We start from the raw sequence: 13,410 nt of genomic DNA, 5'->3' as shown, positions 1-13,410 counted from the left end.
AAAACAAAATTTTATGACAGAAACAAAACGTTTTTTTTCCAAAAATGTTGGTGTGTGTTTTAACAAAAATAAAGTAGTAGTGTTGCATGACCGCACAATTGTCATTCAAAGTGTGACAGCGCTGAAAGCTGAAAATTGTCCTGGGTAAGAAGGGACAAAAGTGCCTTGCATTGAAGTGGTTAATCATCAACCATGAGGAGTTGCTAAATGTTGTACCTTCATTAAATGTAATTATATTGCTTCACTAAGAGCCGGTTTACACAGGGGCGACTTGTCAGGTGACTTGGCCACCTGACAAGTCGCGTCCCATTCTGTACTATGGAACCGTTCTAATAGGAGCTGCTCGAGTCTCTCCCACTTAGAAAAAGGTTCCTGTATTACTTTTGGGTCGGCTTTAGGTTACTTGCATTGACTTTTATTCAGAAGTAATTTTGCAAGCCGCCACTGAAGTCATGTGCAGGTCGCCTGAGGCAGTCGCGCTGCAAGTCGTGCAGCCCCTGTGTGAACCGGCTCTAAGAGGCCCATCTCTCTTCTTCTTCTTTTTTTTTTTTTTTTTAAACTCTATAGCTCCTGCTGGATTTTGTATCTTATTGCCTTGTGGAGGATTCCATTTGTGGATGGACATTTTATAGATACACAACCTATCACGTTGCTATAATCTTTTTAAATGGACTATAACCTGAAGTACTTATAAGTAAATAAATAGTTGTGGAACGAATCATCTGAGTTTCCATTATTTCTTATGGGGAAATTCGCTTTGATATACAAGTGCTTTGGTTTAAAAGCATGTTTCTGGAACGAATTGTGCTTGCAATCCAAGGTTTTACTGTGTGCATGTATATAATATATACATACAGTGCCTTGAAAAAGTATTCATACCCCTTGAAATTTCCCCATATACTTGAAGACTTTATGAAAGTCTTTAGACTAGGTCGAAGGTTCACATTCCATCAGGACAACTACCCTCAACATACAGCCAAAGCTACAATGGATTTTTTTTTTTTAGATCAAAACATATTCATGTGTTAGAATGGGCCAGTCAAAGTCCAGACCTAAATCCATTTGATAATCTGTGGCAAGACTTAAATGCTGTTCAGACCCTTTCCATCCAATCTGACAGAGCTTGAGCTATTTTACAAAGAGGAATGGGCAAATATTTCACTCCAGATGTGCAAAGTGCAGGGGTCTCACACTTGCGGCCCTCCAGCTGTTGCAAAACTACAAGTCCCATGAGGCATTGCAAGGCTGACCATTACAAGCATGACTCCCATGGGCAGAGGCATGATGGGACTTGTAGTTTGGCAACAGCTGGAGGGCCACCAGTTTGAGACCCCTTTGGTAGAGACATCCCCAAAAAGACTTGCAGCTGTAATTGCAGCAAAAGGTGGTTCTAAAAAGTATTGGCTCAGGGGTGGCGGAGGGATTGAATTCAAATGCACCCCACACTTTTCACAAATCTGGGGGAAAAAAAATGGAAAAACATTTATTATTTTCCTTTCACTTCACAATTATGTGCCACTTTGTGTTTGGTCTATCACATAAAATTAATTTAAATTTTTGGTGGTAACATGACAAAATGTGGAAAATGTTCAAGGGGTATGAATACTTTTTCAAGGCTGTGTGTGTCTGTGTGTGTCTGTGTGTGTGTATGATATATATATATATATATATATATATATATATATATATATATATATATATATATATATATATATATATAATGCTTTAAGCACTTCCCATGTAGATGGTCGTGGAATGGGAACTGTGGTGTAGACAGAAATTTGAGTCAGAATAGTAATTGTGGCTTGAATATCTGCTATGCATGTACAGTCTAGAAGTAGATTTTCATGAGGTCTCCAAGTATTTGGGGAGATTGAAGTTGTAGGAAGAGTCAGTGTGAGGTATATAGGGGAACGGTCAGACCAAATTTGGCACCCTGTGGTCCCTTAGGAGATTTTGAGCAATGCCTTTTGATTCCTCCTGTATTGTATTGTAATTTTACCGTCTGCCCTCATGTTGTAAAGCGCTGTGCAAACTGTTGGCGTTGTATAAATCCAGTATGATGGTAATAATAATGACAATGCATGGTGAGTCAAGAGAAAAATCAATCCTGCAGTAAGCATTATGAACTGAGGCGTGTATGAACAGTATCTCAAAAAGTGAGTACACCCCTCATATTTTTGTAAATATTATATCTTCATCTAACAACACTGACGAAATGACACTTTGCTACAATGTAAAGTAGTGAGTGTACAGCTTGTATAAGGCTCGGTTCACACAGGGGCGACTTGTCCAGGCGACTTCGCCGCCTGACAAGTCGCCCCCGTTCTGTACTACGGAACCGTTCTAATAGGAGCGACTCGAGTCGCTCCGACTTAGAAAAAAGGTTCCTGTACTACTTTGGCGGCGACTTCGGGCGACTTGCATTGACTTCTATACAGAAGTCGTTTTGCAAGTCGCCGCTGAGGTCGCGGCGCTGCAAGTCGTGCCGCGTCCCGTGTGAACCGAGCCTAACAGTGTCAATTTTGCTGTCCCCTCAAAATAACTCAACACACAGCCATTAATGTCTAAACCGCTGGCAACAAAAGTGAGTACACCCCCTAAGTAAAAATGTCCAAATTGGGCCCAAAGTGTCAATATTTTGTGTGGCCACTATTATTTTCCAGCACTGCCTTAACCCTCTTGGGCATGCAGTTCGCCAGAGCTTCACAGTTTGCAACTGAGTTCCTCTTCCACACCTCCATGACGACATCTTGGCTGGTGGATGTTAGAGACCTTGCGCTTCTCCACCTTCCATTTGAGGATGCCCCCCAGATGCTCAATAGGGTTTAGGTCTGGAGACATGCTTGTCCAGTCCATCACCTTTACCCTGAGCTTCTTTAGCAAGGCAGCGGTCGTCTTGGAGGTGTGTTTAGGGTCATTATCATGTTGGAATACAGCCCTGTGGCCCAGTCTTCAAAGTGAGGGGATCATGCTCTGCTTCAACCTATCACAGTACATATTGGCATTTATGGTTCCCTCAATCAACTGTAGCTCCCCAGTGCAACACTTGTGCAGCCCCAGACCATGACACGCCCACCATCATGCTTGACTGTAGGCAAGAAACACTTGTCTTTGTACTCCTCACCTGGTTGCCGCACACGCTTGACAACATCTGAACCAAATACGTTTATCTTGGTCTCATCAGACCACAGGACCTGGTTCCAGTAATCCATGTCCTTAGTCTGCTTCTCTTCAGCAAACTGTTTGCGGGCTTTCTTCTGCATCATCTTTAGAAGAGGCTTCCTTCTGGGATGACAGCCATGGAGACCAATGTGATGCAGTGTATGGTCTGAGCACTGACAGGCTGACCCCCCCAACCCTTTAACCTCTGCAGCAATGCTGGCAGCACTCATACGTCCATTTCCCAAATACGACCTCTGGATAAGAGGCTGAGCACGTGCACTCAGCTTCTTTGGTCGACCATGGCGAGGCCTGTTCTGAGTGGAACCTGTCCTGTTAAACCTCAGTATGGTCTTGGCCACTGTGCTGCAGCTCAGTTTCAGGTTTTTGGCAATGTTCTTATAGCCTAGGCCATCTTTTATGTAGAGCAATAATTCTTCTTTTTAGATCCTCAGAGTTCTTTGCTATAAGGTGCTCCCGTGTTGAACTTCCGGTGACCAGTATGAGAGAGTGAGAGAGAACACCAAACTTAACATGCCTGCTCCCCATTCATTCCTGAGACCTTGTAACGCTAACAAGTCACATGACACTGGGGAGGGAAAATTGCTAATTGGGCCCAATTTGGACAGAGGGAAGTGAGGGAACTTAAGGAAAGTGAATGACATCTGTGGATATAAAAATAAAAAGCACCGTAGGATGGAAAAAAATCAGTTTCAAGCTCCATAGAGCAGCTTAAAAAAAGGCTTAATGTATGGAAGATCCAGTTTGTGCAAAATGCCATATGTGATTCTAGAAACTGGAGAATTGTAAGATTGTACACAAAGTGTCAGTGCTGCTCCAGAAGAGCAGGGACAAAGAGAAAAAGGCGAATAGAAAGACGCAAGAGCACCTTCGAAGAGTGGTGTTCAGTTGTACTGTATGTAACTGGGATGTATAGTAAACGTGTATTAAGTGTATACTCGCATTCATAAGGTTGCTTGATATCCATCTTGGGGTCAAGCAATCTGTTTTAGCACATGTGAAAAACATGACTGTCGCCACGCAGAGTGAGTGTGGGCAGTCCCACTTTAAGCTCAGGGAGGTTTTGACAATACTGCATTCTGCTAGGCTGCAATCAGATGTGGTAAACAATGGTAAAGGGGCTGAGGCCCAAAGTGGAACCAGTGTGTGGTCAGCATAGGTGCCCATTAAATAAAAAGTGCTTCCAAGTGTATTCAGGAAGGTCAGTATTTTATTGATCATAAAACAGGTTAAAATATATCATCCATGCATTTCATGGCTCCGTACTGGCTACTTTGTCAGCAAAAGGTGGGATCTGCGTGCATTCGTTCAGCCCAGAGTATACCGTATAAAGATTGGTTTTACATTTCAGTCATAGGTGTTCAAAAATGGGTACATTTGCAGTGACATTTAACCTGGGTATAAGGATAATTTGACAGTTATGGTAAGCCCTTCCACACAGCACCCCTACAGAAAAACAGTTATTAGCACAGGATGAATTTACAATTTTTAAAAGAAATATAACAAGTACATACAGATTGTGTAAGCGGTGGATACATTTTTTGTTTTGTTTGCAGAGATCTTCGGAAAGAGGTGCACTTCCAGCTTTGTTGACTTGTACCTGTTGCAGATGACACTATTGAGGGATCTTCAAGACTTGTGTTTCTCCTGCACTAATTTTTATGTAAATGATGGAGAATCCTAAAGAAGAATCAATACTGGAGCCAGAAGCTACCGCCGGGGGCAATCCTTTACAAAGTACGTTTTCGTTTTATAGCAGGGCTGAAATGAGGTGCTCGTTATACCCCATACAACTTAAAATGTATCCCCATTTTGGAATGCTCCATGTTACTTAACAGAAAGGAGTGATGGTTAAAGGTAAAGCCATAACAGGATTGGTTTGGAGAACACAAGGAGTAAGTATGTGTAGGTTCTTTCTCAGTCCAGTTAAACCCAGCCCTATCCTACTTCGAGGAGCAAGTGATGTAGGCTCTTCAGACTTCCATCTACCCTACATAATCCCATATCCTAAGGTACTCTGTCTCTGTCTCAACAAAAACAAACCCCATTTGTCTTCAAGACAAAATAATAAGCAAACACCACAATATGACTGTTGTTATGTAGGACTTTAAGCTTTTTAAAAAGTTTAAAATCTGGTGGTAAAATAAACAAATTGACAACACTCAGCCCCTGTACACACGGTCGGAGATTTCGACAACCAAATCCGTCGGATTTTGTCCGTCGGATTTTGTCCGGATTGTGTCCAAAACTGTTGCATACACACGGTCAAAGTTGTCGAAAAATCCGATCTTTCAGAACGTGAGGACGTAATTTCGTTATGATGGGACTACATTCAGGCTAGTAGCCAATAGCTTTGATGTAGGAATTTGATCTGAGCATGCGTGGCACTTGGTCCGATCAAAATTCTCTACACATGATCGGAGTATGTCTGATTGGACCAGTTGGCTGGAAAATATTTCCAACAAGTTGGAAAATTGGGTCCGATGCATACCACACACAGTCGGATTATCCGACAACACGGTCCGATAGGACACATTCCGACGGATTCTCCAACCGTGTGTACAAGGGCTAAGACTTTTACTGCTATCTGTATCATGGTTGGAGTTTTTGATGTGTGCCATGTCCAGGGCTACAATTTTATGACCAGGACAAGTGGAGGAAAATCTCTCTTATAGGGAAACCAGAAATTATAAAAGCTGCAGTGTTTTTATCCCTTCTGCTGTCGATTCAAAACTTAGAATATAGATAAAGGCAAAACATACTTTTTTGTTTAGATCTGGACAGAGTGGAGAGGGATTAGAACCCGTATTGGGTTGTAAATTGCTGTCTGTGCCCTTTTTATCCACTTACGGACCACCTACCGCAGTTTTACATTGGCTGTTTGAAGGAGGATGTCGTTGTTATGGCAGCAATTAGCTGCCATAACCCCTAGGATCCTCTTCTTCAGCGGCCGGTCTGTTACAAGATAAGTGGTCTCTGCGACAGATTCGATCCGATGCCCTCTGCCGCTTATCTGAGCCCTCGGCAGCAGCAGCAGCAGAGGTGATCACGTCTTGTCTCCTGCTTGGTATGCAGACTAGTGAGGGGAAGCTGGTCCCCACCTGTGTCCATACAATTGCTGGGCGGAAGCGACGTCAAAACTTCACTTCTGTCCACAGCTCTTAAACGGGCATTTTTTTTTTATTATTTTTTTTTTATTATTATTTTTTTTAAGTGACAAATTTTATTTATTTATTGCATTTTAGTGTAATTATGAGATCTGAGGTCTTTTTGACCCCAGAGCTCATATTTAAGAGGTCTTGTCATGCTTTTTTCTATTACAAGGGATGTTTACATAGGAATAAAAGTGACTTATTTTTACACTGTTTAAAAAAAAAAAAAAAAAGGGGTGACGTAAATAGGAAAAATTAAAATACTTTTTTTAAAACGCGCCCTGTCCGGACGAGCTTGCATGCAGAAGCAAACATATATGTGAGTAGCGCCCGCATATGGAAACAGTGTTCAAACCACACATGTGAGGTATTACCGCGATTGGTAGAGTGAGAGCAATAATTCTAGCCCTAGCCCTCCTCTGTAACACAAAACATGCAACCTGTAGAATTTTTTTAAACGGCGCCTAGGGAGATTTTTAAGGGTAAAAGTTTGTCACCGTTCCACGAGCGGGTGCAATTTTGAAGTGTGCCATGTTGGGTATAGATTTACTCAGCGTAACATTATCTTTCACAATATAAAAGATTGGGCTAACTTTACTGTTGTCTTATTTTTTAATAAAAAAATGTATTTTTTCCCAAAAAAAAGTGTGCTTGTAAGACCCCTGCGCAAATACGGTGTGATGCAAAGTATAATATATATAATATAGTATAAGTATAGTAAAAAATATATAATATATATAATATAGTATAAGTATAGTAAAAAATGTATAATGTTTGGGGGTTCGAAGTAATTTTCTAGCAAAAAACCTTTTTAACTTGTAAACAACAAATCTCCAGAAAGAGGCTCGGGTCCTTAAGTGGTTAACCAGATTCAAACTCTCTATTATTCCTGTTTTAGAATTTTCAGTGAAAGTTAGAGAACCTCAAATTTCAGGTTGTCCCCAGAAAAGTAATTTGACGGAGCGATCACGTTGTAAACGCCGACGGGTGTATCAAGATGGCCGCTGATCCGGGAACTAAGCTGAAGCCGCGGCCTTTCCTAAGGCTGTGACCGCGGATTGCGGCATGTGCCGATCCGAGTGGCGTGACCCGTTCTGATCGGTGCCAATCCCTTGCACCCCTACTGATGGGTACTTATGGGTGGCATTGATAGGCGGCACTGATAGGCATCACTGATGACACTGGCAGGCATCGGGGATGGGCACTGATTGGCAGCTTCCCGTGCACTTATTGGCATTTCCCTGGTGGTCTAGGTTGGCATACCTGGTGGTCCAGTGTGGTGCCAATCCCCGGTGATCCTGAGTGGGTATCCGAGGGGGGCTGCGCTGATAAACAGCACAGACGCCCCCCCCCTGGATTGGACACGGCTGATCACGTTGTAAAGAGCCTCCGTCAGAGGCTCTTTACTAAGATTGGAGTAGAGGTGTGTGAGATTAACACACCGTACCACCGATCGCCACGATGCACGCCCCCACGGGTACGCGAGAGCGGTCGTTCTGGAAGGCCGTTGTATGACGTCCACTCAGAACAAGAGCCGCGCCATCCAGCCATCATTTGATTGTGGGTGGGCAGCAAGCAGTTAAACAGTGTGTGTTAGTATCACTTTACCTTTTTCAGAAATTTGAGCTACAGTAGCTCTTCTGGATGGAACTACACGTGCCAGCCTTCTCTCCCCACATTGGCCTCCAATGACCCTGTCACCTGTTCCCTAGTTTCCTTTCTGAGACTACTTTTGGTTGGTCCTGACCACTGCAAACTGGGAGCATCCCACAAGAACTGCAGTTTTTGGTGTCGCCCCCCCCCCCCCAGGCACTGGGAATCCCAGTTATGCCTCCATACTGTCTTCCTCTTCGGAGAGATCAGACATGGCAAGCCAGGGTGAGTCATTGGAAGCTAATGGTGGTGCAACTTCACACACTTAAGCCCCTGTAGAGGTGACTGAAGATGCATTTCCCTCTGCCTTGCAAGGCTTATAAGGAAGATTAGCGGCTTTAATCGCATCCTCCATCCAGTGTATAGGAAGCGTCCTAGATCCCCCTCTCCCACCTTAGTCTTTACAGTCAGTGGAGGGTCCAAGACAATTATGGGGACAGGATGGGGTATGGCCCTCAGATGATCGGGAGGAAAGACATGCGATTATTTCTCTGCGGCGGAAACAATACTTGACGTTCCCAAGGATCCCTACTTCACAATCTGAAGTACAGAGGCTTGCAAAGATGGTTCGCTCTACTTGCATGCTACCTAACAGAGTTAGCTGAAGGGCCGGTCTCTTCCTTGGGTTTTTGAAGCCTTTAACAGCCTTTTTGCATGCGTTTCCCGTCCACGCATTACTAAAAAAGCTTATTTATACCCAATGGGATCATCCGGATAAGCATTTTTTCCTTTCCAAAGAGACTCGCAAAGCTCTATCCTATGGAAGAAAGATTCACTAAAAGATGGTAAGTTCCAGCAGTTGACGCTGTGATTTCCAATGTGAACAATGCGCTTATGCTTAAAGATCCAACAGATAAGAAGTTGGAATTTCTGTTAATCTTTTTTTATTTCTTAGCAGGTACTGTTGCTCAGCCTGCAATTGCAGCTATAGGCATCTGTCACCTGCCAATCAGTGCCCATCCCCAATGCCTGTCAGTGTCATCAGTGCAGCCTAGCAGTGCCGCCTATCAATGCCACCCATAAGTACCCATCAGTAGGGGTGCAATGGATTGGCACCGATCAGAAAGGGTCACCCCGCTCGGATCGGCACACGCCACGCTCCGCGGGCAAAGGCCTTAGGAAAGGCCGCGGCTTCAGCCTAGTTCCCGGATCGGCGGCCATCTTGGTACACCCGTCTGCGTTTACAACGTGATCGCTCCGTCAAATTACTTTTCTGGGGACAACCTGAAATTTGAGGTTCTCTAACTTTCACAGAAAATTCTAAAACAGGAATAATAGAGAGGTTGAATCTGATTAACCACTTAAGGACCGAGCCTCTTTCTGGAGATTTGTTTACAAGTTAAAAAGTTTTTTTTGCTAGAACTTAAAGGACCAGTTCACAGATGCTCTCGTATGAGCTCCCTGCACAACAAGCACAGGAACTGGCTGAGCTACCTAAAGCATTATGCTTTGCTGTAGATGCTATGAAGGATTCTATTCACCAGGCATCACGCCTTGCGTTTGTACTTGTACATATGCGAAGGACCCTTTTGGTTAAAGGGTTGGTCAGCTGAGACACCTTGTAAGAACCTTCTAACTAGTTTCCCCTTTAAGGGAGAATGATTATTTGACGATAGTTTGGATAAATACATTCAAACAATTTCCAACGGAAATAGTACTCTTTTGCCAGTCAAAAGAAAATATAAGCATCTTTCATTTAAACTGTTCGGCCTCTGCCATCAGACCAGGCATAAAGGAAGACCTGGGGCTACAAGTCTGCAAAGCAGAATACAAGACCTCCTTATGAAGAGGCATCTCCCCTCACCAAGGTTGGGGGGGGGGGGGGAGACTTCTGATGTACTCAGAAGTCTGGCAAAGGGAGATTCAGGACAAATGGACTCTCTCCACAGTCTCTCTAGGATACAAGCTAGAGCTTTCAGAGTTTCTACCATCTAGTTTTCTGAGATCAAACGTTCCCAAGGATCCAGGGAAAAGGCAATCCCTGTTGCAAGCATTAGACCGATTATTGGCTCAAGGGGTGATCAGACAGATTCCCAAACAAGAGCAAGGTTTGAGGTTTTACTCAAACCTAGTTACGGTGCCAAAGCCAAGTCTAGATCTACGTAATCTAAATTGGTTCCTGAAAATCCGGTCCATTTGCATGGAATCAATCAAGTCAGTCGTTTCCATCCTGCAAGGAGAAAAACTTCTGGTGTCCATCGACATCAGAGATGCATAGCTGCTTGTCCATATATTTCCTCCTAACCAGAGGTTTCTGTGGTTCAAAGTAGAACAGAAGCATTTTCAGTTAATAGCCTTGCCCTTCGGGCTTGCTGCAGCACCTCAGGTATTCACTAAGGTATTAGCCCCACCTCTAAGTCAGGTTAAGGGCACAGGGCATAACTGTCTTGGCTTACTTAGACGATCTATTGTTAATAGACCAGTCAGTGGCTTGCTTGAAGCGAGGTGCAGCCATCACAAGCAGTTACCTGGAAGGCATGAGGTTGTTAGGGAAGATGGTAGCTTCATTCGAAGCGGTTCCCTATGCTCAATTCTATTCGAAACTGAAAGTGGTATTCTGTCTGCTTGGAACAAAACAATTCAAGCTTTGGACTTACCAATGTGGCTGTCCCTATGAGAGTCCCAAAGCCCCATTTGGTGTTTACTATCTTGGAACCTGCTGAACGGGAAAGTCCTTCAGATCAATTATCTGGAAGGTAGTAATGACAGATGCCAGCCTTTCAGGCTGGGGAGTAGGAGCCTTGCCCATTGACATTCTAGAGATTCCGGCAGTGTATCTGGCTCTAGAAACCTGGATCTCCAGGTTAAAGAATTGTCCTGTCAGGATCCAGTCCGACAATGCCACGGCTGTGGCATATATCAATCACCAAGGGGTCACCTAGAGTCTCTCAGCTCAGAGAGAGGTGAACCAGATTCTAACTTGGACAGAAGAGAATGTCCCATGCGTATCTGCAGTTTTCATTCCGGGAGTAGAGAATTGGCAGGTGGACTATCTAAGTCGCCGGCATCTATTCCCAGGAGAATGGTCTCTTCACCCCAAGGTGTTTCAGGCTCTTTGCCAAAGATGGGGGACTCCGGACGTAGACCTTTCTAGCGTCCAGATTCAACACCAAGCTAGTCAACTTTGCATCTAGGACAGGGGGCCCACTCGCATACGGAACAGATGCGTTGGCGACCCCGTGGGATCAGTTTTTACTGATATATGCACTTTTCCCTGATTCAGTTGGCAGTGGAGGGTCCAGGGCTCTTCCCACTAAGGCCAGACCTGCTATCTCAGGGGCCGATATTCCATCCTGCTTTAGGAAGGCTAAATTTAATGGCTTGGCTATTGAGACCCACATTCTGAATAAACGTAGGTTTTCCAGGTCCGTTATCTCTACTTTGATTAATGCTAGGAAGCCAGCTTCTAGAGCTATATATTATAGAGCCTGGAAAGCTTATGTTTCCTGGTGTGAGTCCAAGGGTTGGTACCCTTGGAGATGTAGAAAGGCAAGAATTCTGCCTATGATATAATTGAGCGTAGAGATGAAGTTGGCCCTGAGTACTATTAAGGGCCAAGTCTCAGCCTTATCAATTTTTATTTCAAAGACTGCTTGCTATGCATTCTTTTAGTCCAGGGTTTCATGCAAGGAGTGCTGCGGATTAATCCGCCAGTTAAATCACTCTTAAGCCCTTGGGACTTAAATTTAGTTTTGTCGGTGTTACAAAAACAGCCATTCGAACCGTTGCAGCATGTTCCCTTAGTCCTTCCGACTAGGAAGCTGATATTTTCGTTTGCTATATCCTCAGCAAGGAGGGTTTCAGAATTAGCTGCTCTTGTAAGGAGTCATATTTGATTATTCATGAGGACAGAGTGGTGTTACGCCCTCGTCCAGGTTTTTTTCCAAAAGTGGTTTCAGGCTTTCATCTGAATGAAGATATTGTTCTGCCAGTGTTTTTTTCCCAAGACCTTGTTCCAGGGAAGGAAGGTCACTACATTGTCTTGATGTAGTGAGAGCAGTGAAAATGTATTTAAGAAAACTGCTCCGATTCGTAAGACTGATGTCTTATTTCTTCTGCCAGAGGGTCCTAAGAAGGGACAGGCAGCGTCAAAATCCACTGTCGCTAATTGCATTTGGCAAGTTATAATTCAAACTTCTGATTTAAAGGGAAAGATTCCCCCTTTTCAAGTTAAGGCGCACTCTACCAGAGCAGTTGGTGCTTCTTGGGCAGTGCGTCACCAGGCCTCCAGGTCTCAAATCTGCAAGGCCGCGACTTGGCCTTCAGTACATACATTTGCAAAATTTTATCAAGTGCATGTAAGATGGAATGAGGATATCGCCTTTGGGTGCAGTGTGCTGCAGGTAGCAGTATAAGTCCTCAGGTCTGGGGGTTACCCTACGGGTTGTGTCTCCCTTCCTTCAAGTAGCATTGCTATGGGACATCACACCAAATAATTACTTGAGACTCTGTGTCCTATGACGTACGATAAAGAAAATAGGATTTTTAAAACGGCTTACCTGTAAAATCCTTTTCTTGGAGTACATCATAGGACACAGAGCTCCCGCCCCTCTGTTTTATGGGGTGAGAGTATATTACTTATTTTGCTTAGCTACAAAAACTGAGTGCTCCTGGAAGGAGGAGGGGTTATGTATGGGAGTCAACTTCCTGTATTGGTTATACCAGTGTCAACACCTGAAGGTAGGCCTATAACCCACCAAGTAATTACTTGAGACTCTGTGTCCTATGATGTACTCCAAGAAAAGGATTTTACAGGTAAGCTTTTTTAAAAATCCAATTTTTTCTGCTTTCAACACATCAACTTCAGGGGCGACATTCACTTGCTGCCTAAAATATCCTATGTACTTTTTAGGTGCTGTTGTCACAAGATAATCAATGTTGTTTACTTTACCTGTCAGTGGCCATATGGCTAATCGATTGTATGTTGTCAGCTGTTTTAGTTTCTTTGCATACAGAAGCTTGAGATTTGGCCACTTGACCACACTCAAGTAGCTCTTCATTCTTAGGTTGCCAGATAATTCAGAGTTTATGCCCACACTGTTATTGAGGGTGCAGAATGAGAGAAGTAGCAGGAAAATAGGGGACTTTTTCAAGAGAAGAGCACAGGGGCGGGATCGGAGAAGAGTAGAGCACGGGGGGGGGGGGATCGGAGAAGAGTAGAGCACGGGGGGGGGGGGGGGGGGGATCGGAGAAGAGCAGCAGAAAAAAGCTGGAGAGGAGGGACGGCATACAGAGAAACTAATGCCCTCCATGTTCTTCCTGCAGCTGCTGCATTCCCACTTTTTCCTCCTCTCCCTCCTGCAGGAAAAACATGGAAGGCATTGGTTCCTCTGTATGCCGCCTCTCCTCTCAGGCTGGATCGCAATGGGGACCACTGTAGTTATGTCTTTGCAGTGAAGTAAAGGGAAAAAAAGTTCTGGCA

General features: G+C 44.0%; 1 protein-coding gene across 6 annotated transcripts in view; it reads left to right on the top strand.

Moving 5' to 3' along the window:
• Window positions 1-13,410, top strand: part of TRMT1L (tRNA methyltransferase 1L) — a 358,814-nt gene that overhangs the window by 53,180 nt on the left and 292,224 nt on the right. For 5 of the 6 annotated variants that reach the window (XM_077459512.1, XM_077459511.1, XM_077459507.1 and 2 more), the window contains exon 2: window positions 4,740-4,920. The exons of the other annotated variant lie outside the window; for it this stretch is intronic. In XM_077459512.1, the coding sequence (XP_077315638.1) occupies window positions 4,851-4,920 (70 nt within the window). In that variant the 5' untranslated portion in view covers window positions 4,740-4,850. The remainder of the gene's footprint in view (window positions 1-4,739; window positions 4,921-13,410) is intronic. 6 annotated transcript variants of the gene reach the window in all.

Source organism: Lithobates pipiens, unplaced genomic scaffold (genome assembly GCF_037356315.1).
Source record: "Lithobates pipiens isolate NorthernLeopardFrog02 unplaced genomic scaffold, aLitPip1_a1.2 Scaffold_28, whole genome shotgun sequence".
NCBI classification, from domain to species: domain Eukaryota; kingdom Metazoa; phylum Chordata; class Amphibia; order Anura; family Ranidae; genus Lithobates; species Lithobates pipiens.
The sequence above is the reverse complement of the archived record's forward strand: the minus strand, read 5'-3'. Positions and strand labels throughout refer to the sequence as shown.